Here is a 27,970-nt window from a genome sequence, read left to right on the forward strand (position 1 = left end):
GACAACGCCAAAGGGAACATGCTAACAAGCGCTCAAACTTCATTGTAGCCATCAGTTCATTATGGTGTGGCCCTTGAAATGAGCTTGGAATGACAATATGAACAATTTTGTCGGTTGCTAGAACAATGGAGGACAGGGAATTGGGTAGCGGGGGTTATTTGCCAGATTCTCCTTCTACGTTTAGGTGATAGCATAAAGAGGTTCGCTCATTTTGAGGAAGAAAACATTAAGGTAGTTGGGTTCTGCAGAGGCACCGTCGGTTGTTGCTTCCAGCATCGATTTTACTATTAAGGGTTTTTTGCTTTTTTGTCATTAGCTGCAAGAAATCAAGCGAAAACGTCTAAGCCACTGTAAAATAGGCTTAAATAAATATATATATATATATATACATATGTCAGACGGCTGGCACACCGTTTGTTAGTCATGGTACTAATGTTATGGTAACTTCTGCTAGATGCAATTTTTTTACATAATGTCAATATTATAAATGTGAAACTATCAAGCAGTGTGCATTGCAGTAGACCGCGGCAAGTCGCCTTTGAACAAAACACTCACGCTCCGTTACCTACTCGCGGAGAACGTGTCAACATAAAAGGAAAAAACTAGATTGGTGTTGTCGTCTCGTTATGCTTTCGAGCAGCCAATCTCCTGACGTAAAAAAGCTCTCGACGTCGATTCTCCGGTTTCTTTTGTGGGTCGCTCTATCATGGTGGCAGCCACTAAGAGAAATAGCCAGATTCGGATATACCCAGTCATTCTGCTGAGGGGGCGGACAACGTAATTGGGCTCGCCGCCGCGGTCGTCCGTGTCTGCTAGCCCCTTTTATAAACGATCGTGACAAGGAATGAGAGCAAGCATCTGCACGTGACGGATTGGGCCCTACAGCGGATTCCGTCCGGGGATGCGGTGTCCGAAGACCGAAACAGAAAGAGAACTCCCGGACCGACAGTCATAAATTCGACGACAAAACAATTGACAGACACACACACATACTAGGTAAATCGGTTTATCTGCCGGTAGACATAGTAAAAGCTTTTCTAATTTGAGGAGTGTTGATTGGAAGCCAATCGGTTTTATGTGTGAAAAATTCCTAACATTGTGTTACTAAACTAGGAACGAAAGCTTTAGAAGAGAGGGAAAAATTTAGCAATAGTGTTGAGGATTTGCAGACATACTTTTTAAATGCTTATAGCGACCGCGAAGCTGTATTAGGATAGCTTCGGAAAGCTATACAATATTATGGCAGATAGATCTATAGGTAGATATTGTGTGAAAGACATACGTTGTTCGGCATCAACCCAGAGCCTTACCAAACACTCGTTCTTGCAGACTTGCGAATTCCCTTCTAGATAGATTTACCCATGACACATGTTGGCAGAAAAGTCGGACCAGGCAACCTTAAAGAGACTTTGGCCGTTTGAAGGTTTGAACACTCACTAAGGTTGCAAATAGACGGTGGCGGTATGATATTATATATACAACTGTCGTTATGCTGTTTCGCGCCGAAAGAAGCGTAACACTCCTTCTGCACCGCGAAGAGATGTTTATCTCTGTCGCTGTTTGAATCAGTAGAACTGAAAGAACTTTCCGCGCGGCCGATAGTGCATGAATTGTGGAATGGGAAAGAGCATACAGAGCAGGACCACAACTCGGCTGCACTACCATAGAAGCAGCTAGTATGATATCTTACAAGTACAGCAGAGCGTTATGATGGTCTCAATCGACCCTACCCTGGAGCAGAGTTGTAAAGAAGGCACACTGTACTAGGCACGAAAACTTAAATGAAGTTCTCCCGCGTATACGAGCCAAGTTACCAGTCGTAGCTGATCGATGCACGTCGGCCAAGGGGGCCAAAGTATCGACCCAGACATAGCAGTGGAGCGACTTATGTCCAGCGATCCCTACTTCAAAGGTTTCGAAGGAAACAGAAAGAACTCGGTAAGAATAGAATCGTACGATATAGCATTTGATCGATGCAAACACACGTACGATACAGAAACGTACAAATTTTGAGCTGTTAGATCCCAGAATCGTCGTTGCTCTAGCTTAACATAGCCTACTACTGTTGTCTTGACAGTATAGATACATGTTGCCATCTTGGTTTCGCTCTGTTGAGATACGGGTCCAATATTACTATGATTCATATACTTAAGTAGAGTGGTGGCTTGATTCAATTGAAATTAGGTGTTAGTTCCAAAACTTTTTTTAAACATAGCGTACCGAGTCGTCAAACGCTATACGAAGCGTATTATGACTATTGATTGGCCTATACTAAGAGGCACACATATTGGTTGTGATAGATGTGTAATAATACTATCAATATTAAATAGCTTGTCTCTATATTAGGTTTTTTTTTTTCAGTTTAATTTAGATAACGGTCGACTCGAACGCACGTCTTAAATACTTAAATCTGCTCTCCTTTACTTTAATAAGCGTCTGCTTCATTTGTGTGAGAAAAATATTCTCATAAAATCCGTTACAAATTAGCGATTTGGGTAGGGATTAACACTCTAATAGTATCAAAGAGTCATTTACGTTAGCTAGATCAATGACCCTATTAACGCAAAACCTAGAGTAGAAAGAATCGGAAATGGGGGCAATACGGCGAGGACCCGTTGCAGAGCTGTGAAATAGCAGAAAATCTAAACAAGCTATATCTAGCCATTTATGTGTGTGATAATATAGCGGGATTCAAGCCGCTGTTGTTACTATATTTGTTAGCCGCTTCTACGAACTGCTGTTCTGGATTGCGTCGGTGATTTTGTAATCGATCGATCCGTCCCTTTATGCACAATCAAATCTTGCGTCAGGGAGAATACATATGTGGTTCTGGGACAGAAGGTTCCTATGCGTGTTACTCCAGCGCGATAAACGGTATCGAGGTGCCGTTACGAGAAAAAAAAGCTACTTTAAGTGGACACCGAAGCGCTCTACTGGAAGCGGGACTACTGAACGCTAGATGGCAGGACTAGCAGGCGGAGTATTTATTTAGCTAGGTAGCTAGCTAGGCTTCCTGAGGCTAGTATGTCACTGGCACAACAGCTACATAGGACTTAGTGGTGCGCGCTTCCTTTCTACTCAGTCTCAGGCCCGTCAAGGTCCATTCGGCCTTGTTTCTGCTTTCTCCCTTCTTTATTTGCTGCATTAATACCCCTTTTTTGCCTTCTTCGTCAACTGAAATCGTAAAAAGGTCTTCGTGTTTGACAAATAGCTCAGGCTCATAATCTTATCCGTATATCGTCCTCTCGCTTGCGCAGAATAAAAACGTTAGGATCGTACGGGACCATTCAACATAACCGATCTCTGATCTTGACCAACGGTACCGAGCACCTGCATAGAATATACCCCCTTTAAGTTTTTCTAGACTTATCGGTCATACGAACACACTATCTCCCTTTAGGAAATTGTAGGCGATTTCTCCTCGTTGACTCTTAAAATAGTGCGCGAGCACAGATGTAATGCCATGGGCCATAAATTATTTTTATTCAATCACGCTAAACATTTTATAGACTAACTGTATTGCAGATATGTTTCGCATTAAGCAAACCCATAGGACTATTAGCAATTTTAGCATTTGTGACCAAAAACAGTGAACGTATATAGAATATGCTCAAGAAGGGCAATATATGGTAAATACAATAGGTCAATAGCCTGCCATGTGCTTGCACTGAATAATGCGAGACGTTCGCTTCGTTTGTTCCCCTCTTGATAGTCCAGCACCTGCGTCAACGCATTCGGGTAAATAAATATTCCGTCCTATGAGCGTCGATTACTACACCTACTATTACGGACGTCATAGGGGAATGGGGGATATTTTCTATAGTTGCAATATATTTCAATCAGGATGATGACATGTCATAAAGCGGAGTTCGCATATCGTCACTTGCTGTGTAAAGGAATCTACGAAGGAGAGCAGAGCTGCTTTGCGGACTGTGGGGGGAGGGAAGAGTTGCGAATGAAGGTTCATAAATTCAGATCATGTCGGCGCAGGCTACGCTGGCAGGCAATGGCAAATACAAGAAAGCTCCGCGAGGTTTCCTCCACTATCCATCTGGGTGCTGAAGAAGGCCCAACTCAGCCTGGGTAATGTCGACATTCGACATTCATACGTTCGCAGTGTTCCTGCAGGCAATGTAGGTGTAGCATGTTCGTATTTAGGGTCACTCTTCTAAAAAAAACTCTACATAAAGGAGAAGCCGTCTGTTTTGAATTGGTATTTATTGACTCCCAAGGAGTATAGCAATATGAAAAGCACACAGATATTTGGCCATGACTTATGTAGTCCACTATTACCATTAATTACTCATCCGTGTACATACAAATAGATAGATAATTTCGTACTATCTCCGTGTTAGCGTCATGATTAACACTGCCAAAATCTTTATTCAATAACAATGCATTGTTACACACATGTCCGACAACAGGTGTTGCATGCATCCAAACGTAGAGGATTCTTAAAGGTGTCTTTCTGGCAAAGGTAGGACTCTTTTTGGTATCACCTAGGCTACGCAAATATAGCTGATATAAAAAAATATGCACCAGTTAATATCAAATCTACACTTCGTCTTGAATCGAAAAATATGCAACCTGTTCCTCACCCCATGCGACGTTTAGCCTACTTTATTTATTCCCATTGTCGTAAGTAGGCGTTCGTCGTCTTCACTTTTTTCTGCTTTTCTGTCACGCAAATCGTTTGAGATTCGTGCTGCCGCCCGTCACGATTAGATTAAGTTTATTCACGCATAGTCCGCTGCTGCCTTCGAAGCACGTCACTGTATGAGGCCAAAAGCCTGACTGCAAATTTATTGGTGTACCACTAAGCCTATTAGGTAACCTGGCCAGGAAATGGTGTACCCTGACGAACAGCGAGGAATGAAGTATCGATGTAAGACGACTGGCCTGTTAGTTTACAGTGAGTGCAACTGATGCCGGGTGGAAGTTAGCCCGCTGCTACAGGCAAGAGACACGAAACTTGAGCGTGAGACATGTAACCGACATACGTAATTTTGCCGGTAAACCTGGGTCATGTATCTGCCTAGGCTCTGCTAGAAGAGATGAGTCCTTCCAACACTCGTTCGAACAAGTTAGAATTGAGATTGATCAATTTGAACCACTGACTGCATAACTTGTTGCGCAGGTAAAATGTTTTTCAGGCCACCATCCTTAGTCTAAAGGCAAAGTAATATGTGTATTCGAGAGAAATAACAGAAGGTAATTTAGACCTAGCCCAACCTGACAATGGACCAATATTAAGATAAGTCTGAAAGTGTAATAATAGGAAAAGCACCGATGGTGGCCAATATGGAGAGGCGGGTAGCAACACGATTGGGTATAAATGCAACAACGTTATTCGCGTCTGGATCCTCTTCTTTATTCTGGAGCTTGGCTTCCAGCCAGCCCGGGGCTAAGGCGTGGTTGGCTCTTCGATGCTCAAAGACGTCCGTCTCATCTACTCTAGGGGATGAATGATCTACTTAACCAGATCGACATGAGTCAGCACCCTGGCGTGTGGTCTCAAAGTGGCTCTTCTCCTACTGGGGTGCCGATGCAACTCCGGTCGACGAACAGCCAAGTTTCTAGCTTCCCTCTCTTGGGAAACTCCCGTTTCGCTTGTCTGCTTGTGTGAGTCTGCTCTGTAGCAGTAGAAGAGTGGATTTACTGTGCATTCAGTTACTTTTCTTAAATTCTATCTGTGACTAGATGTCATGCGGATATTGACATGACCCATAGCTACTACCACTAGGGTGTCCAACCTTTAGCATTGCGGAAATTGTTGGACGACGAGCAGCAACAGAAGGAAGGAGTCAGATACACAAACACTAGAACCAAGAGCAGCAGCAACAGTTACTGCCCAGCCTAACTAAGAGAATTGCATCGGAAATGTCCTCAAAGAAACCTAACCACGAAATGTAACCGTCTACAGCAAGGATTCCATCTACAGCGGTGTGCGACAACTACCTAGAGAAACTACAACGCTGCTGGGAAGTATAATCCACCTCGCTGCCACCTTTCTTTCTCTGCAATTATATCCCCCCTAACCTAGTTCCCTGCATGGGTCTTCCTGATGTCGTTCTTCGTTTACTTCAGGGGACCTCATTGAACACTGGAACGAGCCATCTGGGCCTAGCACGACAGGATCTTGCCATTGCAAGATCGCTGCACTACCCGAACTTTCTTAGCATCCAGCGCGTCTATTGCAATTGCTCCTGTTAGTTCGGCTTCTGTTTCTTACTGCAACTACTATAGGCTGTGGCCGCCTATTGTCCCAACGGTAATACCCCTTCCACTGGGGCTCCTCTTGCCTGTCTTATAGTTTCGCTCCTCTAGCTTCTACAGTGTTAAGATTCACTCCTCTTCGGCGGTGTCGACCGCCAACCCATTTCCGTCTCTGACATACAACTGCGTTGTCCTCCGACGAAACTAACGTACTTCGGCGGATCGAAATGCTTCTGCCACGCAACCATCTTCACTAGTTTGGGTCCTCGATTCCCTATTTTGCTCATTTCAACGATCGATGTTACCCAAGTACTAGCTGCCAGTACGCGACTGTCGCTGGGACACGAACGGTAGAGCAACTAATGTTAACCCGTTGCTTGCCAACCGGTGTATGACCGAATAAAGGAATATATACAACTTCCATATGGCCACTGCTAACGTCTATTGAGCAAACAATAAATTGATGGAATAGAGTTTGTATTAATCCAAGGCAGAAACTGGCGATAGGCTATATATGCACAAGGACGATACGCGTGGCGATCTCAACGAACATAGGTAGTCTCGTTGTTATCCCATATTTCTACGTAGTAACAAGTATCTGTTAGAACGATAACAGCATTAAACTTAATAAACTGTTAGAAATGACTGGTTTCTCAGTAAGTTTCAGTTAAATAAAAAAAGGTGTTTCTCAAAGGGGGTCTTGTATATGAAAAAGCTAGCCTATTGTAATTGTACTGTATTGCTTAGCTTTAAGGATGTCATTGAGTTGAGGATATTTGTCAATCGCAGGATAGATGATTCTTTTTCGCACGACGCCACAGTAGTCGTTATCCCGATTCCACCCCCGAACCCCTCTCAAAAGCAATTCCCTCTCCTTTCGCTCTCCGATGAGTCATCGGTGATGGCGGTGCGCCTAGGCAGCGACGAAGCAACCTAGTCCAAGCGTCAGACAGGCGGCCAAAAAGAGGACTTTCCTCGATGCTTCGTTTTAGCCAGGCCACCACTACCGGGGAGGTTCACGTTGGCCACAAGCACTGCTTCACTGCTGTCTTCACTGGTCCGCCTCCTCGTACAACAAAGTTGCCAGCTATTCTCTGACGACACCGCTCCGGTCGGCTCAGAGCGCTCTTTTATCCTAAACAGAAATTTCTCAATACCTAGCCTCGCTTCTCTGATTCATCTATTCATTTATTTCGCCCGAACAACGGCAGTACCAAATATTCTATTCTAATCGTTGCAGTCGATGCTTCCTGTTGACGTTGTTTTGGCTATCCGTCGCCGTTACTTATTGCCACTGTATCCTTTCTGGTACACCAATTGGGTGCTGGTGTTTGGACAAAAAGGACTTGAAAGCAAACGGGCCCTGAAAACGAACGGATAAAGCTTGTTGTCTATAGAGCAAATGCACACACAGGGCAACTTTGACGCTGTCGCAGGTCGTAGCAGACGCTGCTGGTATTGCAGTTGGTGACGCAGCAGATGGTGCGGCCGTGCAGGTGGCGGTCGCGGCGATAGAGACGACGAAATCGCTACTGCTAATCTATGGAAGGGCAGCAAAGTGACTGATCCTGAGGGAAGAAGGCAAGTAAAATCTGCATTTGTATTGCACTCAGCGCTTACCAATCGTTTCTTTGCGTTTGTACAACACACACACACAAGGGGGCGCATAACAGAGACGAAGCAATAGTAGCAGCAGCAGCGCCGATGGGGAACCCAAATAAATACAATAGTCATGATAGTGGGACAGCAGCCGGATCTTCTATGACTATTGTTTGTTTGTTTTCACCGAATGTAGCACGAATTTTCTTGCACAAATAAGAGTAGAGTCATATTGGAAATAATTCTACTAGCAAAGTACCAACTACGGCAGGCGTGCAACGCTCGGGAAAAGCCTGTCACTTTGGCCTCCTTAGCCGTCGGCGATGGAGTTCTTACAACGGCTGCGAGTTATCGTGAAAACGTCTTCGTCTTCACCTTTTCTGTATTGAAAAATGTTCGGGTTTTATGATGCTCACACGGAACGGCGCTATTTAGACCGCTTGCTTCAAATGACTTGAATAGCTATAGAACTGTTTATTTACATAATCCATCGTATGTCGCTTAGAGCCTGAGCGTAAAATAGTACAAAAGATTCAAATGAAGCTCACTAAAGCTGATGAAGTGGCGAACGTTAAGTGAGCCAAGAAAAGCTACCATTGAACTTTCATCCTCTTCATACATCGTGTCGTATCTATTGTGGGGGGCGAATGGCAAAAACAGCTGAGGTTTGAAGTCCAGCCTACTTCGAGGGACATTGCCGTGTTTCATCTCGGCTCCGCTTGTAATCGAAGTGATGGTTTGCTTATTAGCAGTTACAGCAGTCGGAACTATTGAGGTTCATGCAGGTGCGCATGGCCCACAACGCACAGTTCAGCCTTATGTAGTCGCCAGTGCTGCCACCTTCGTCATAGCCTTATAATGCTAAGAAAGGAAATAGAACAATTGTTTGGAAATCATTGCCCTTTCTCCCACCGACTGGTGATTAGTTCAATCGTCTAGGTCGACCAGCCTCTGAGATCTTTCAGAAATTTCTCATTTGTTACCCACTGATTTGTCGGATGCAGATGGAAGAGAGCTTGAAGCGAAACTACCGGCAATGCAAACATTTGCTTTCGTTATTAAATCAGCAAACTCGCGTGTGGCAAACCTACTGTTGAGAGGTAGCAATTAGGTGGCAACCGATATTGTTACATGACTTCAAGCCCTCGGCACGTTATCAGGTTGGCTGTGGTACGTATCGTCCCTGACATATGCTGGCAAATCTGCCGACCGTCTTTCTCCTTTAGCTGTCGTCTTTTATGTCATCCTCCTTAAAATGCATACAATGGTGGGGGCAAATGCACTGACACTCAAGCCAATACATCCCGAACGATTGTCTGCGATCTGGAGACAAACGAACGTCCAGCAGTTTGTTACAAGCGGTCGAAGGTCCAGTCGGTTACGGTAGATTAGAGGCAGCGGACGCTCGAGTTTCTTTAAAAATACTGTTGGCCCAGATGCTTCCCTCTTATGTCACGGGACAATTGAATTGCTTGCTATTATTGCACACGTTTTCTTCATAACCATACAACGATTTGAGGAAACAGAACTTTTTCAAAAATTAACGATGAGGAGATTCACTTAATTTCAACTTTAGGCCTGCCCTCAAGAATACAAAACAACGCGCAGCGCCCTGCAAATGCAAAGTGAGAATGCTACTTCTCGTGTCGTGACAGCCAATCGGCAAAAGACATTGTCGCCCCGTAGAACTCCTCAGTTTAGTTGCGATTTTTGCGCTGATTTCATTGTAGTTCGAGCCGTATTTGTCTAACGTAACAGTAGGACCTAAAGGATCATGGATGATAACGACTCTGCCGATGTTTACTGGCCATGCAAGAAACCCAGGCGTTGTCTTGCCCTCCCATCATGTACTGATAGTATGGAGTGGAGGCTTCCGTACGGCATCTAATCTAGATTTCTGGCTATCGGCGTGTCGAGAAAAATTATGATGATGTTAAGTGATCACGCCCAGATGCCAAAGGCCCTCGTCGCTGTTGAATTTAAGCTGAACGGATACGAAGCTGTTGTCATATGTAGCTATGGCCTGCACTGCTCTGATCTGACCTCGCACCGTTACTTTGAAAGAACCTCATACGACCGCTACAGCTAAAGGAATAAAACACCAGACAAGAAAATGCGCAGTTCTCCATTTTCGCTTTAATGCTTCACCGCAAACAACATCAGCCTGTTTTGGGGTCGCATTTTGTCAGGGAAGGGGCCGATGGGGTTGTCCGAGTTGAGAACAGTGGAGTCAATGCTGTGCTGAAGTATTGTAGAACGACGGAGCGAGCAACGACGAGGAGGAAATTGTTACAGAAAAGAGGGCGGTAGTGTGTACGGCGAGCGGCATGACCTCCTCTGTTTTTTTCTTAGTCCGCGTACAAATATCGCGTACTCTTATATGTAAAGTAAGAAAAAAAAGGAAATTTGGAGTTTTACTACTAGTCCAATCCATCGTTCTCTAGCCATTTCTCTTTTTTGTTCACAACAATCGGAGTACGCCGACCTTTCCGTTTGACTGTCGCCAGGCGCTGCCACAGCTACCTTTGCTCTTGGGCACGTAACATAAGATGAGAACCGCCTTGTTTGTACTGCTGAGTTGCATTTGTGGTATGCTGGCTAAGCGTCACCATATGAGGCGCAACCGGGGAGGGGGGATCCCAGTAGTCTCCAAAAGTGATTCTTCTTTCTCTCACCCCTTTACCTCCCGCATTGATGTGAACCATCACTGTCGCCTTATCCCTCATGGGCTAGTTGCTAGCAGTCGTCATCCTATGGCAATTTTTTTGTAAATTTATTCGCTACTCTCCGTTCTCGCTTTGCCACTAGCTGAATGGGGGAAACCCAACATTCAACGGCGGTCAGCTAACAGAACGAAGGGCTAAAAGATAATCCTTGTCTAAGATGATGTAGGGCAGGGACGCAAGAGGAAAACTGGGACTTTGGATTGTGCACTGCGGTCCGCTACCAGCATAATTATGAATTGGACGTTTTTGTGGGGTGCACGTCGCAAACAACGAGGAGCATACAAGCGATGAGGTATCCAGACAGAAATGATGGAGGGGTGAAGAATAAGGACGTACACATTGTGCGACCGTGCGTGGATACCCATGGGTAATATATATATATATATATATATATATGTACAACACATGCACATGCACTAGCTGGCATCAAAGGTCCAACTAGAATTATTGTTACATCTGCATCCGTACAGTACGGGCGGGCAAAAAGAAAAATCTGCAATTGCACGGGAAAGGAGCAACGGTAATGGCAATAGCCATTAACGCAGTGGCATAAGTATAAGAGCAAAGCTGCTACCCCCTAAGAGGAACGGCTGTGTAATATGTTAAGGGGCTTGGTGGTACTTTGACTCGCATAGGGTAAGCTGAAGGAAGGCCTAAGGGGAACAACCCATGAAGAGAGGCGGCCAAAGGGAATGGACGGTCGAATGAAAGGCAGGATTTGAATCAATTTTATTAATTAAGATTCCATCCGCCATCCCTGTGGAGTTTCAGTTGGGTGAGAAGAAAAACAAGGAGTCGACAAGTGCGTTGCGTGTAGCAACTGTGTTTCGTAAAAGCCACTATGACAGGTCTCCCCACCGACTGGCTGAAATCTGTTCTCGTCGCTCCAATGAAGAAGGCATCGAGAATATTGGTCGGATTTCGTCACAGCAGAGGTAGTCCCTACAGTTATTCGATATGTGAAGTGACTGCGATTGTTCTGCGGACTGGGGCCGCCGCATCATGGTCACATTAAATTGTTGTTCATAAACACCGCCACTGTCGTCCGCTCGATATACAGCTGGAGGAACGGGCGGTACCCGCAGTTACTCGGCCGGGCCGCCATTTTAATTACGTGTGCTAGGCAAGCATGGGCAAACAAGTTATCTCGGAATGAAGCGAGGGTGTCCTGCTTTTGTGAACAGCACGAGAGATGGGAAAGAGGAGGGAAAGCAACGCCGCACGTCGTTGGTTCACTTCCGTTAGTCACGACGCGTCAGCCCAGTGCTGTCGATGGAAGCAACCAATGGCAAGGATGCTGGAGAGTAGAACAGTAGGAATAGGCTTTGATAAGCCTGATTAATAATCGCCCAATCGTGTGCGACCAATCGCCAGCTGTCGCGGGCACTTTACTTCAAGCCCTGTCTTCAAATCACGCTTCCCTAACCGGCAGCGTACAACATGACAGATAATTGAAGATGATAATCAAAGAACTTCATGGAGGTAGTTATTAGGCGAGCTATCGCAGTATGCTACAAGGTGCGTTTATTAATCCAAATATTTCAGGTGTATCGAGATCCATATAGATGCCAACACGTACCCAAATATAAACACATTGTGAATAACTAGCGGCTCATGTTTTTATTTTCTAACCACTTCCGTGCTGATAGTCACCAACAATTTATATTTTATAGTCTTACGGTAAATATATGGCTCATGTCGGATGGATGATGTAATGAGACATGCATAAACTTGGGTCTGGTTCAACACGCAGTCAGGAGTTTTCGCAGGGATCAGTAATGAGATAGCCGGCGCCGCACCTATAAAACGATGTTTGCCCCAGTCGCGTATAGTAATTGCTGTATGAGCGCCAAAAACAATTTCCCTGGTAACATTGGATATTTGTGCCACTGTAGCAGAAACTGTAACAATTCATTTATAAAAACCCATTTCATCTCAATAAGGCAACTTTTAAACACATTACCTCGTCTGCTTCGCCCTCTTCAAATACATAAAAAAATCATTGTGCAGATGTTAATCGGCCATTGAACAACCACTGCTATCTAATATCGTTTGTTCCCTTCACAAATCACATCGCCCCCCTCCTATATCCATCGAGTTCGTGGAGCACAGCCAGCAGACACCTTTTACAGACCCTGTGGTAGCTCTCGCTCGGCCCAGTCAAGCTGGCGACACCTTTTTCTTCTTTGTTGCGCAATCGGTTGCCTAATCCCATGCAGCGATGCCGCCTCTGGCGTAGACGCCAGGAAGAGCCCACCTTTCTACCATCCGAGACCCCGACAATTACCGAAACAATGACGGTAACATATGCGATGCCTGGTAGGCGAGCGTTAGGCAAGGTTGTAGCGATGAAGCAGAAGACAAGAACGTCGAGGAGGAGCACGTGACACGTTTCGCGCTCATGACTGCCACTATCCTTACTAGTACGTTATGCGTGTTAAACGTCTAACCAAAAGGAGGAATGATGCCTCCATGCTTGGATCCTCTAAGGGGGTTACAGTGATACCCTAGCTGTAGGCGGTTCCTACATTCTGCGAAAAGATCGGATAGGAGGCGCCCATAGACACAGAATGAGGGCGCCATCACAGGGGGGCATGTGTATGAAAGCGACGGGGGTGAGCAGTCAAAAGGGGAAGATAAATATATGAATATCTAGACGATGTCGAACGAAGATTCAGAGCAAGGCAGAAAAAAGATGTCAAATGTTAAGGAGACGACACTGGCGATTGTGTAATCCTTGCGGCCATATTAAATTAAACGGTGGAGCGCACAAGCAACTGCAGCAATAGTGGTAGTAGTTGATGTGCTAATGGTCGTTGGTGTAACTTGGTGCCGCATGTTGGTGTACGATGGCGACGACCTCTAGTACACGATCTCGGTGGAAATTTGGAACCTGCGTGTGGCGGGGAAGGTTAGACGAAGGAGTCAGATAAAAAATGCATGCAACTTATTCATCATGTTAGTCATCTATATCCTAGACTGGATTATAGGAGCCAAGCGGAGGCGATGACAATAGAAAAGCAACGATATCTAGCTCAAGCACGTAGTTTAAATAGGGCGACAATGGTCAAATGCATTCATATAAAACACAAGATTCGACGGTGTCTGCTCACACCCGATGCTGTTATTTATTGCTTACGAATGCAAGGCAACAACCAAGTAAAGCAAAATTGTGCTGACTTCAAAGTTAAAAGAAGAAATGGTTTCCGTTTCTCTACGCGTCCAAAGGGAAAGGCGGTGGCCGGAGCTTCACGTTCCGCTAGTAAGTAACATAATCATGTCAGGGAAGGGCATCAAACAATAAACACTCTAACAGAATAACAACAATAACAATGTAGTCTCGACATCGTGTTTGTTAAAACCTAAAACTTTGAGCAGACACGAAAACTATGACAGCGGCCACCACAACAAATTATCGAGATAACAATTTTGTTCTGTTTAATAAAGTAATACGTTTACTTGATACAGAGGCATCTTAAGTGCTACTTACGATGTCTTTCCATTCACCCGTGAATATTCTCAGTTGTACGAAATATGTTTTAAGGCGACACGAGGACATAAAATAAAGATATGTTAAATCAAATTTTGATATTTAGCTAGCTTTTATTTCGCAGAGTATTTATAGTCTGTCGTGTGACAGCTGAAGCTAGTACTCTCAGAGCATGGCTGTTCAGTCATGTTGGGATGTTAAATAGTGCCCCGAGTATACATTACAGTGGTAACGAGTGACGAAATTCATTGATGACCAAAACGGGGTAGCCCGGTTGTTTGGATTAAGCGTTAGCTGACTAAGGAGCCTAACTTGACCGAGCTTTTTTGGGGGGGGGGGCGCGGGGGGGGTAAATCAGCTACCGGTCAACTGCACTTGTGGCCGCCTTTAGCTGCGAATAGTCTGCAGTAATTGCAGATTAATCAAACGTTGCGGCGAGCCTTCACCTGCAATCAAGGGAAAGTTGCTATGCTAGTCCCCCAGCTATTACGAAGTGTTGCGGTGCTTTTTGCGTGGGGTCGCCAGCATCATCTTGTGGATATTAACTTGGCAGCTCACTTTCGTGCGGCTTGGGAGTCCTTCGTCTTTAGGCCGAATCAAGACTCAAGCTGAAGGCAAGCTAAGAGTGACCCTCTCGCGCATGTCTAGAGTTCACTATTTTTAACGAGACTGTATTACAGTCTGCCTCAGATCACGCTGGGTTGCTTGTGACTAGCAGTAAATGTAATGCGGTCAAGATGCTAGGTAATACTTAATATCAGTCCCATTCGTAATTGCCTTTACTGAGATACGAATTTACTGAAGTTGCTTGCCAAAAGGCGTTGCAATAGCCCACGACTGTTTAATCTCTGCTTGGAGCTGCACAGAACTGCAGGCAATGGCCACAATGACATCACTAACAGCCTGAACCTGCCTGTTTATCGGTTCAGCAGTATGCGACCTATCTTATGGAGCTATACAGATGGCGGTAAGGTAGTACATCACTAAGTTATTTAGCAATGCAAGCCAATGACATGGGAACTTTACCTGAGGTTCTTGTATCCCGCTTCCTTAGTACTCGAGCAGACAGACGTATTGCAAGCAGGCTGATATAGTATTTAGAGGGTTTTCGGCTGACTGAAAGGCCATGTTGCGTAACATGGACGGCTGACAGGAATGGATTCACTAACTTGTTGGAGCGTGCGTAGACCTGTTTATATGTGTAGACATACTGATACAGTTACCGAAGAAACGTACGACTTCAATAGGAAGTCTGACATTTCGGCGTACTTTAGATATGTGAGTACTGCGCTGTGTGTGCGTCAGTCATAGGTGGTGGCTGCGTATGGCCGGTTCTCCAGAAAAGGAGGCAAATCGACTCCACCACTAAGGCAGTATTAGAATGCAGTGGGGATTTGGCCTCCGTTATGAGTGGAAGGTGGTGGTGGAAGCGATGAGGGTGGGTTTCACAGGGGATCGGAACCGCAGCTTGGACGAAAGCAACGTCGAGGTATGGTTCTCCGTTTTAGGTCGAAGTCCATTTATTTTAATGAAGCCGACCCATTGCCTGCTTCGTTTACCGGCTCGCACGGTCACGGAAGGGTGCTTATGGAGTTCAAGGCATAGTTTTGCAAAAGTGCGTACTTGGACGCGGGCAGCAACGGTTGGTTGTTATGGTCAAGGCCCCTTTTTTCATTTGGTGAGTAAAGAAATCGGTTTGCGTGCCGACACTCCCCAGAGGCACACGCACAAGCACAAGCACAGTCTTTTGTTATCCATCACGGATCGGTCGTATGTGACGTTATATTTATTTTTTGATAGAACCATGCTCTTATATACGGATGTACGCCCATGCTGAACGCAAATCGCACGCAAAATATAATATTATCGGAGGCTAGCTGAATTACGGACCTGGCAACTAATATACGACAAATGGAACACGAATTTCAGCTTCTTAGAGGAACGTTACCAGTATCGTCACACACATAATATCTGATTGCAAGCGGTGAATGCTTGGATATCTATTGTGCCGTAATAATAATTACTGAGTCTGTTCAAAGTTTCATGGCGCTTTTAGGTAGAAAGAAATTACGCGCGGATATAATACAGTCATGGTTGTTATGCTATACATGTCTCCGAACAGGAAACCGTCATCAACAGTGGACTTCTGAAAACTGGCATCTGCAGTCACGAAGGACCGGAGGCTAAACGGATCGAACAATTGTTCGTCATTATTGGCCCCGTGAATCCTATTGGTCTACATTGCCGATGTTGCATTGCGTGCTAGATGGAAGCCCCATCTGCTTCGTAGACTTAATATATAAGGAAAATTCAATACGTCCAAGTTGACTACTAACTATTAAAAACCCTCGCTGTTCTGTGTATGAGGTATTTAGCTGCTTATATCGTTGGCTTACATAGATGGCATTTTTGCCTAACTCGCCCGCTCTCTAGCCTTCTCGTTCAATCCCGAGAGTAACTTTATGAGTTTTGGCTTGGAGAACAGTTTGGAAAAATATGGGCCCGTACGACCCCCTGCACTTTACTATTGACGAAGTCCGTTCGTCATTGGATCGCTAACAGTCACCACTTATCTAGCCTCAACAGAGTGGATTGCTATTAAACGTTACGTTGGAGGGTCTGCGGACAAGAGGACAACCAGCAGCCGTACTAGCCAACTTGAACGCGCTTCGATATAAGTCGCGATCCGGAGCCATTATGGCCATCAGGCGAAAGCAAACTGGAGACAGCAATTTTGGTCGCAGGTAAAAGCGCTTCTATTTGGAAGTGTAATTGGGGCAGATTCGCCGTATATTACTAAACTCCTGTGTGTAGCAAACTTTGTGAGTATGTGAAAACGTTTGTCCTGTCTATGAATCTTCTGAGCCTCAGGACGTGCGGAACTTCTGCATTTCTATATACTCGCTTTTGAAAGCTCGTACTGGTGTGCGTTGTTCAACACAGATTTCGCAAAATATTGTCAGTTATTGCCGAGCTTTTATTCATATGAGTTCTATATAAATAGTTTGTTGGTTTCGCCGGCCTTTAGCATCCACTCCACCCACAGGTGGACGGCCCGAAGCCTTTTAGCGCAAATTGCACCTTAGTATCACTTCAGACAGGTTCAATCGCAGCTCGACTCATGTCGGCGCCAACGATCGACAAACGCAACGAAGTATGATTTCCTACTTGTAAACCTATATGATGGGCCTACCTTATTATAGTACTGTAAATTAGATACGGCCTGAACAGGATTATCACACGAAACAAATATTACAGTTCAGTGGAATATGTTGTGTTTACCTGGTCAATGCCTCCACTTTCGCTCTGAACGGTACCCGTTCGAAGCAGGGACAAGCGCTTTCTTTCTGATCGACTAATTCGTTCGTATTTTCAATAATAGTACTAAATAACATAGTGTATGGCTTCTTATGACTGAAAACGCTGCTTATACAGTAGGGGCCGCGGGCTAGAGTCTAGCGTAGTGAACAGAAGAGACCGACATTAAAAGATCAGTGCTTTGCACGCACAACTTGCAGTGCAACGCATCATACTAACAGGCATCGATATGAATATGTGTGCCCAGCGGGATCTCAGTAAAAGTTTAATATTCACGAATTGACGGCAAGCTACACATGCTAATCCTATGTACGTTGTGCCTTTCATTGCCCCCGTCTAATAGCGAATCCAGCCAGCTATCCGTTGTTGTTAGGTCGCTGAAAGGCTAGTGAGAACCTCGGCGCCATCCCGTCTTGGCGGCGTATCCACTGCATGGTCCTGTGTACGCTGACTCTTCCCATCATCACCGCCATCATTCTGTGTCCGTGGGAGTTGGTCACACGCTCCCCGATATATTCATGCACATCTGTGACATTAAATTATAATCGAATTATACTTGCTCGGGCAGATGGCGAAAATCTACAAACAATGTGTATATATAATTCAAATATTATTAGTAGTACGTGAGTATGCGTGTGCGTATATATATTTATTGTATGTCGACATCAATATGTCTAATTAAATTTTCTTTTTCCTTTTTATCTCAGGACCCGACGATAGGCAATCATATTTAAAATGGCGGACGGTCCGCGACGGCACGGTTTCCCGGTCTGCCGGGAACCTCACCTCAACACGCTATCGAGCGTGTGGTACTGCACAGCCGGACTCGCGCTGTCCATCTACGTAATAGCGGGCAGTGTGCAGCGCTTTACTAGATACATGTCTCTGCCCTGGCCTTCGAGGGACCAACCGTATATAGAGCTCAATGCATACGTCGCTTGTATAGGAGCTGGTAAGTCATGGTGTTACCATCATTACTAAATTAAGTAATTGATCTATACGTTATTTAAGACGTGCACGCAGCGAGTTTTATGACTGATATAGTCTGCTTAGGCAGAAGCATTATTTCTTGTTCTATTTGATAACTTAACCTATTCGATTTCAGGAGTCGTTCTCTTGCCATTTTTTGTGGCATCAGCGGTCCTTCAAGTGGGAAACATGTCGAATGATGCGGCAACTGTTGGTGGAGAAGTCGATGAGGCCACACCTGCACCCGACCCGTCAGCACTCTATGAGAACCTACCGCGACGCGCGCGTCGTAAACCAGGAATGTGTGGAGGCGCTTTAAAGCGCTGGCTGAAGGCTGCTTGGCGTCATGGCGGCCCTACTGCACCAACGTTACACCTTTGGTCGGCTTTTTGCCTGCTTGTGCCTAAAGCAATTATGCATGCTCGTCTTATCCGACACGGTTTCCTCAAGCGGAGCGACGTGTGGCACACGGACATGGACTTTTTGATCCCGCACCGCGAACGTCTCGTTCCCATACACTTTCTACCCACAGTAAACGAGACAGAACTCTGGGAGCGTGACACACAGGAGCCGTCGAGGCCAGCTATTAACCATCTTGATGTAACTGGCCATATTTCAGCTGAGTTTATCAACTATGCTCTAGCACTATTCATCTACTCTCTGCGTTATCCTGCCGTATTCTGGAAGCGAAACAAGTGTTTTTCACTGTTCTTTTCTCTCTATCTGGTTTTTACGATGGTTTGCCTCAAGTTACTCGTCTTCACTTCGGTTGGAATACTGCATGGTGTACACATCGTGGGCCAGCGAGACCTCTTGCACCGCTTCGCACCGTTTATACTCAATGTGCCTTCAACGCTTGGCCTTTACTTCATCTATACGGTCCTCGTCACGGTTTCAGGTTCTCTCGTCTACTCGTATGGGTTACTTAAATACTCCGAGTGGAAGTCGAGAACGGCGCTTAAGCACCACATCACATGGCAGGGCGCTCAGGCAGGCGGGATTACGTTTTATGGTCATGGGCCGCACATCTACTCTCTCTTAGTTCTGGTGTCGATGGTTCTCGTCGGAGCTCCCATTGTCCATGATCTTGTCAAAATCTATCAAGCTAGCCTAGATGGCGTAGTTCTCGTCACGATTTGCGGAATTGTTGGACATATCGCCATATGGATTCTGATGTGGCTCCTGTTCACTGTGAAACACGAGTGGGATTTCTGTGCTGAGAACGGCCCGCTCTCCGAGCACCCGATGAACTTTTCGACATCAGCACGTGCAACGGGTCAAAATCAGTATAGTTACACGCCCTTGCTGAAAATTGCTGACGGGCCTGATCATCCGTTGCTGGTTGTTGACAACGGGCAAACGTATCGAGTCAGTGAGATATCCTCGAAGAAAGCTATTCTCGGACTGGCTTCACGTCAACAGCAGGTCCAAAAACTACCTCATCCTTCCGAGGATGAAGATATCTACTGGCTGAAACCAAGGTAAGCTTCCATGAGGATCATAGTCAATGGTAGTATCGAACATCATGTTTAAAATTGACTTTAGGTATTTTCTCGAATCAAACGATCGAGTTAAAGTCGTTGATCGAGTAGTTACATCATATAAGCTTAAGTTTTTGCTCAGTTGCAATTTTGACGACAGTTTGGCCATTCCATTACGGTAAAACACCCAGTTTCTTCAACGTCCTTAAATGTCGGGCCATTCACAGCTGTTCCTCTTTAGTCCACACCATTAACTCCAGTATGTATTTAAATCCAAATTACGTTTTTCCTTGAAAGACTTTACCAACACGCACTAGTTAGTTAACTCCAAATATTAGAATCGAAGGCAGCGGCAAACAATACGGGATGCTAGAAGCACTCTGGTTTGTCCTAGAAGGATATTTCCAAAGAGAATATGTGTTACGTAAATATTCGAGCTGTTTACGGAAATAACTGCGAAATTTTCTTTATTTGAAGGAAATCAATGATAGTTAAGATTAGGTTTTACTTTCACAGCCCCATATAACACATAAGCATTAATGCGGCTGTTTTTTTTTCGTTCGTATTATAGGATGCCAATCAAAGAGGGCGACCAGCCTAACAGCCTCTCATGGCTTCGTTCGCAAAAGCCTAAAAACTATCAGGGCCAGCCATTGATTAATGGTCAGGCTCCGACCGGGCCTCAGGGTCCACCTGCCAGTGGACCACCGTCGAAACCTAAAGTGACGTTTGATACTTCGAATAGTCCAAGTAAAACTCGCAGCGCTGGAAAAAGCCCAAAGAAACTCAAGAAGCCGCCGGCTAAATTGCCGGAAGAGCTAAATCATGGCAATGAGATGAGCCCACTGAAAAACTCATCATCACTTCGCCGAGAAACAAGCAGCCAATTTTACAAGGTAGGAAAACAAATCTGGAGTTATGTTTTTAGAATTTTTTTGTTTTTTATAAAAGTTGCCAAGCAACTTTTTGTGTATTTTTGACAAAATTTAGCTTTTATTGCGCTCGATGTGTTTGCATTGTTTGTTTATCGCACTGAAGTTTCTCGCGCAGTTAAAATGTAATAATCTTTATATTTTCATTGAATATCTATTTTTTTGTTAGCCTATTCAGTTTTTTGTTTTCTTTTGTCGATGCTTACACGTATCGGTGCTCACCAGTTCTTGCTATACTCGCACTTTATAATTTATTAACAAGCGTATTCCGTCCTTCTATTCGTTGCTGTTCGGCGATCCTCTGCTTGTTGTATTTGTTGCGTGTTTATGTCCCGTGCCATTGAAACGATGGGTTTGTCCGACGTGGCTCTGCTACGTACGAAACCTGCAGTCACTATGTCCTCTGTCCGACGAGAATGAAGCTAATGGCGTTCTTCTTGCGCAGAACGGTGAATTTGATCCGTTGACGATCGACACACAAAATCCTCAGTTGCGGGGTATATTGACCCAGCAAAATGGCGGTACCCTGAGCCCCGCAACACTCACACCACGGTGAGTTGTAAACACTTATCTGTATGGATATTGTGCAAGTTGTAACATATTGGTAGGGTAAAACTGACTGATACACGTTCATTGTAGCTGACAATGCGATTTCTTTTCAATATTACTGCAGGTCAGATTGTGTTAGCGATACATCAACGAGTCCAGAGAAGGGAGGAAGTTCAAATGACTCAAATAGCTCAGGCGTGCATTCCGCGTGCAGCGATCAGCTCAAGAGGACGAATTCTCTTGAACAGTTACTTGTTGAAGTCCAAAACCAGATTCCGCTGCCGCCTACGGCGACGATACATCAGCGTTCGGGATCCGTGCAGCACAACTGGAAGAGCATGTCCCTCCAGCGCACGACGATGGGTGGAGTCAACGGGATAACTCACAATGGGTACGGGGACGGTACAAACAGTCTTGTTATCCGGAGGAACGCGTCGAACGTGTGCGATATGCAAGCCAGACGACCGCCTATGCGGTTAACGTCGTTCACCGAACAGCCGGACTTCACCGTTGGACCTACGCGGATCTTGCCACCAACGGTCCCTTCGCTCCCATCAATGCCCAACTTCTCCAAACCGCCTGCGATGCCACCCCTTCCCCAAAGCGGATTGCAGCTCTCGGATAACTCCGACTGGAATCAGCGAGCCCCAGCAGCCGCACAACAGTAAATATATCAATATAAACAGCAAACTAGAAAAACCAACGGCTCACATGGAATAGTCGTCTTCGGTGTACGTCGAAACTAAGTTAACAGATAGGAAACTAAAAATATGGAGAAATAAAGACGAGTCAGAGCCGAAGGGAGTTTGAACTATGGCTGTGTCTCTGTAAGTATTCTACACTTAGCGCAAATAGCGACGTGATTTAACCTAGGCTATCTTCAAGTTGAATCCTGTGTGAAGAAAACATTCAAAAATGGAAAGAGATAACGCGGAAGAGGGAAAAGGTGCGTAAAAGAAAGGAATAACTTATTAAAGGAACGCGCCGTTGTCCAGGGCCGCTGGTTGCTTGAAGGCCTTTGCGAATCGTCAAGTAACTTTTTAAACTCTTCAAAGTGAATCAGCGACCAAACCGGCAAGACTAATAGTGCACACACGTATGCCTATTTAAGTTTGCTGTACCATATATACATATATATATATATATATATATATATATATATATATATATATATATATATATATATATATTGAGAAAGAAGCAAAGATACTTAGGAACAAGCCTGAGAAGGTACTTCGGTACCGGAGCAGAGTCTACTCGTGCTACGCGTGTGAGCGTGTTTTAAAGGTTAAACACAGCAGGTGAATGAGGTGAATATGCTACGGTCTCGTACGCCTTTGTTATTCGCTGTACGAAACGTGCTCCTTGTTCTACATGTTCTACCATACTACCATCTCGGCTGGCGTTACCCCGCCATGATCAGCGTCAGTCGTCGATCCGGAATCGAAATACTCAGTATCTATACCGCTGTGTCCGTGTATGTGTGTTTGTCCCAGATCGGACGAATGGCCACTGAGCTGTGCCATAGGCTCATCGCGAGTCCTGGAGGTAGAGGTAACTCCGCTGTTTGCCCGGTCCTCCTCTCACATGCTTGCACAAAATTGTAAAGTTTCCCTAACAGTGAAAAATAAATGTAAGATGACCAAGTCTGTATCCTCTGCACATTTACATTGACTTGTCCGATCATGCAATCTGAGAAAGCCCATCAGTGACCAGAGTGAGTTCGTCGATTGATGCCGATCAACTTAACAGAATTTTGCATTGTGCTGCTAACAAATTACCCGTAGCAGGAAATCATAGCGATTTTTATAATAGGGAAGGTTAATTTAAAAAAAAATGGCAGCAAATAGAAAAAACAATAATTATATCTAGACTTGACATCGGTAACGATCTTATGTCCCTGAAGCTTAACGACGCACTGCCTGTTACTTCATTGTTTTTGAGGTTGGGGCAGCTCCATTTCTGTAAAGATTCACGCGAGAAACATTATACTATTGATAGGAAAGCACAAACATGAGAGTGTTCCGTCAGAGGTGATCGACCGACTTGATTAGTCATCTCAGCCCGAGCTGGACACTTCGCAATATCTTATTAACGATGCCATATATTTATGTGAGTACTAATTATGAATGTTATTTTTAATAAATTTTTGATAATATTTCTGTTTTCATATAATTAACAATCATATCGGATTAATCGGTTCTATACTATCGATGACGATAATAATCTAGAGAAAAAAAAACATGCTATATTTGTGTAAGTCACTTAATATTTGCTAAACAAAGGTAAAAAATGGAGGTTACCGACCATTAAGGGCGGTTCAAACGAAAGGCAGCAAATAAATATTCACGTGTAAGAGTCGTATTCGATTAGGCGAGTAAAGGGAAAACTAATAATATATAAGAGACCGACGGTGTTTTCTTTTGAAGGAAAAGCGGCTAAATTATGGAGCCGAGGCAATGATCTTGCATTTTTGTAGGATTATGCGGCTGGTGGTGGAGCCATCGTAGATAAGTTGTCGAAGGCCAATGCCATCAGGACCTGAAAGAAGGATGTAACTGATCAACAAGTTCAAACAAACCATACTATACAAAGAACAGAACGAAAAAAATCGGCGCTCCCACACCTTCTGATATAGTGGTATTTTTTATAAAACTATTTTTTACTCTTATTTTTATTGTTCACTCTGTTTTTCTCTGTAAGTTGACTTTCTGTTAATGACACATTAAGCAACTCCAATAGTATTAACGCTCTAATCTGAGGAGGAAAATAGTTATGTACATGTATATACGGTATATTTACAGCTAATGCCATTCTATCTGAGCGTTCGTTGATCGAGACGTTCTCCCCCCTCAGCATGAGCAGAAATGGCGTCAAAACTCTATACAACAACAGCATGTATGTACATGGCGTATACGAACAAGACTGAAAATCTATCAGTACACCCGAATATCTCTACATGCACATAGGGTAAAGCGTGTGTATTGATATGTTAACGTCTCCCTTTGTAAATACAATTCTCTAACCGTCGGCGACAACACTGAGTGTGTCCGTTAACACATTTGCATTTTTTGGCAAAGCAATAACTGTCAAAATGCAAGAAACTAAAACTAATCCCAGGTTAAATTCGACAGACAGAAATAGGAACTAAAAGTGAGCAGAGTTTGTATGTGATGAGATAAAAGTGAAGTAACTAAGAACGGCTGTCGTACGATCGACGGCTGTAGTCAACGGTCAACAATGCTACATGCGGATGTGGGACGATGGTAGCCGTTAAAGGGAAGCGGCGGATAAAGGACGCGCACCATGGCGATATGAATCCTTTAAGTGTCTTGGGTTCGGAAAGCAACGTGAACGCTTAGGCACATCCCAAAGCAATTAGAATGTACACTATTATATAATATATATATATATATATATATATATATATATATATATATAGACAGTCTAAAGCGACTACAAGAGAGAACCACGTCTTTATGGGCTATTCTGCTACTGCTGTAATCTTAACGCAACAGTATTTATGAGAATGATAACAGCAGCGATGACTGATAGTAAGTACATACTAACGAATGAAATGTATAAATCAAGATAAGATAATTGAAGGAAAACATCTCAGATGGGCGAACATACGACAATTTTCCAAATACTGGTTGTTTTCAACTACGATATGTCAAGTAAACAAATCATCAATTTAAGCGTACTTGAGAGATCATCACGCCCAGTACAGAATTGCGTGAATTTCGGGTTGCCCAGTTGTTAACCGACCGTATTGTGGGGTTGTCGGTCTCTCTCAGGAGGCGAACGTGAAATGGGGAAAAAAAAATGGGCTGATGTATCGTATGCCGAAAAATAAGCGTCTGCCATAAGCTAGTTCTCAAATGCGTGGTTCACTTTTGTCCATCAGCAAACCTGTGCTTAGCGTAAAATCTGTTACAGGCAACACAATACAATATGGCATTAGGTAAACGATACATTTGGTTTCCATTGTGTTATTTACGATGCTGTGGAGAAAGTACTGCCTAGGTATTACGAGAAAGACAATAAGGTGAAATTTCCCGCTGTATAGTATACAATGCGCCCGCGTGAACATGTGTACACGAATGAAAAATGCCGCAAAGGCAGCAAATACTATGATTGAAATTATTACATGAAGGCGATGATTATTAAATAATAATAATAATAAATTAATTTAATGCTCTATTATTTGTACTGTCCCCGAAAAATTAAAGTGTTTATTATTAGATAAGGGAGATGAGGTTTTGTCGGCAACCGTTCCTTTTGAATTGACCTGGAAGAACTTGGGAAAATACGACAAAACGGTCAGTGTCGATCTATATGTTCTCTATACAAGAGCCACACAAGACTTTCCTGCTTGTCAAATTTACTCGAGCTAATTTGCTTGTTCTATGTTCATTTACTTTTATATCCAATCGATCCATTTCAAGGGAAGGTCTAGGAAAAACCACTTAGTCCCATGAGAACTCAACTTCAATTTTGTTCATGCACCCGACTCGAGCAAGACACGATAAGTGCTTTTTTCATCCGAGCGACTAAGACCGTAGCTGCCGCCGTCACTATTTTCAGTTGGTGGGGTGGTGGCCTAGATCGATACACCCCTGTAATCAACTGTCACCTCCTCATTTCATCCCAACCATAGTTCCACAGTTCTACTTCCGTGCTTTGCCTCGTCCGACAGATTTACGTGGCGAGGCCAACCAGGACGAACTTGCACCTGTCTCCCGAGAAGTACATCATCGCCGGTCTCTCGTTATTGAGGGCTAAAGCCACATCCCAATTGTCAACTCGCTCCCGCCAGTCCAGTCCAAGTCTGTGCTAACATCTTTCTTTGCGCTCCTTCTAGCACTTTTTCCCTTAACCCTCACTGCACCATTTTGGGTCTGATTGTGCCGCCGTCCAAAGATCGTTACGCAAATCGCGACGCACCGAGTGCCGAAGCTTCTGTTCTACATCTCTTTCTAGTGAGCCCACCTATGCTACTACTTGATCTCGTGTATTTCTCCTGCTCAGTCCTGGCTTTTGTCCCCATATTTTGCCCCTTGCGCTAACAGCGCTACCACCCGTTCGTTTGATTGCGGTTGGTCCGAATCAGTAGCACTGGAGCCCACCTCCACTCAGCCTCCCATTTTAGTGGCGCGTTTCCAGTCTTTAACGCAGTTCATGTCACTCCGCTCTTTTGAAAAAGTTTGGAGCACACAGATAAGAGAGGCACTTAGGTGCACCCGTGACATATATAGCTCCTGAATTGCTCCTGAATTTCACAGTTGTCGATTGCTCGACACTGTGCTTTTAAGCTTTCCTTTACGGGTCCTCCTATTCTTAGCTTAATGACGGTAAGTGTCGGTAACTGCATTTGCTACATTTATAGATCGTACTATACGTCAGTATATATATTCGAATTATTGACCCTGCCGCACAAGTACCAAAGAAAGGCCCCTAGCCTGCGGCAATGCGGCGTTACCATTTCAACGCTTGCTAGCGTCACCTGCCACCGCCATGTTGCAACCGCCGCCTGCGGGGACTGCTTTGTTGCTGTTCAGGTTCTTCGGACTGCTTTCGCTTTACGGTGGTAATCGTTTATCCGAAACTTAATCAAACTCCTTTGGTCCTTGGTTCTCCTTCCTGTTCCTATTTCCAGTAGCTCCCAAGTCCTTCACCGAAGCCCCCAAGGCAGCGTTCATTTTTCGTCTCCTAGCCGCCGTACTGAATACGCACTCTCAACAAGCTCGTATCTGCACTTGTGTTCAAGAAGGAGAACGTACAAGACTAGGAAAAAGCCAAGCGGACAGAACTAAAGGCATCGCTACCCCCGAGCTTTTGCGGAATACCCACTTGCAAACGATCCGTCGGCCAGTCGACTCGCTGGATAATTTGAAGCCCGTCGCCGCGACCGTCGTTCGCTTGCAGAAGATGCGAGACCCGATGTCGACGGTTTGAAGTATTATACACAAGAGAAACAACGAAAGAGAGAGTGTGTATGGGAGAGAGAGAGAGAGAGAGAGAGAAAGGACAGGAAGCTGAAGAGAAAGTGGGCACAGGAAAACTGTTTCAACCAGAACTGCCGTACGCACAGCAGCGTTCAGAGCCCTAGTTGAGTTTGACGGAGATTGGGTCGCTCACCTCGTAGATTGCCACTGCTTCTGTCATTACTGCTACCGCCATTATTGCTCAGTCACTACACAAAATAAATCCGTAGGTGTCAGATAAACGCAGCCGAGAAGGACGGAAAGAAAACGACGAAAACGAGGCCGTTTGTTCACTTGATGCACAGCTCTTCCCTTGTCTTCGTTTGGGTCCGTTATGCTCGAGTGTTGGTTACATACATACATTTACAAGAGGAATAGTGTAAGCATATAAATAAAAAGGCTGAAGAAGATGATTGCCCTCCCTGAACCCCGGCAGAAGAGAGCTGCTGCTAGTGATAATATCGTTAGTGATTATATTGTTGGCAAGGGCGAGGGGGGTAGAACGCAAACTCGAAACCATGAGAAGTATGCTGGAGGCACTTTTGGTAGGCAAATAAAAAAGCCGTGAGGCATAAGCCTTATATGTATAGAGCTTTAGCGTAACTACAAACGCTTGTCACCGTTAGCTCAAACCCTTAATTATTATTACACGCTCCCTTTTTCCCAGCGTAAAGTGCCGTTTAGAAATATCGTATGAGGGTAA

General features: G+C 44.6%; 1 protein-coding gene across 2 annotated transcripts in view; it reads left to right on the top strand.

The window, feature by feature from the left end:
- The window catches only part of tinc (transmembrane protein tincar), a 37,190-nt gene extending 12,098 nt beyond the window's left edge, over positions 1–25,092 (top strand). The window contains exons 2-6 of one of the 2 annotated variants that reach the window (XM_022814907.2): positions 18,057–18,301; positions 18,455–19,799; positions 20,371–20,695; positions 21,177–21,283; positions 21,405–25,092. In XM_022814907.2, coding sequence (XP_022670642.1) covers positions 18,085–18,301; positions 18,455–19,799; positions 20,371–20,695; positions 21,177–21,283; positions 21,405–21,948 — 2,538 coding nt within the window. In that variant the 5' untranslated portion in view covers positions 18,057–18,084 and the 3' untranslated portion in view covers positions 21,949–25,092. Of the gene's footprint in view, positions 1–18,056; positions 18,302–18,454; positions 19,800–20,370; positions 20,696–21,122; positions 21,284–21,404 lie in introns of both variants that reach the window. The other variant, XM_022814906.2, reaches the window with a different exon arrangement.
- The last annotated feature ends 2,878 nt before the right edge of the window (positions 25,093–27,970 follow it).

This window comes from Varroa destructor, unplaced genomic scaffold, assembly GCF_002443255.2.
Source record: "Varroa destructor unplaced genomic scaffold, Vdes_3.0 BEIS01000007.1, whole genome shotgun sequence".
Classification (NCBI taxonomy): domain Eukaryota; kingdom Metazoa; phylum Arthropoda; class Arachnida; order Mesostigmata; family Varroidae; genus Varroa; species Varroa destructor.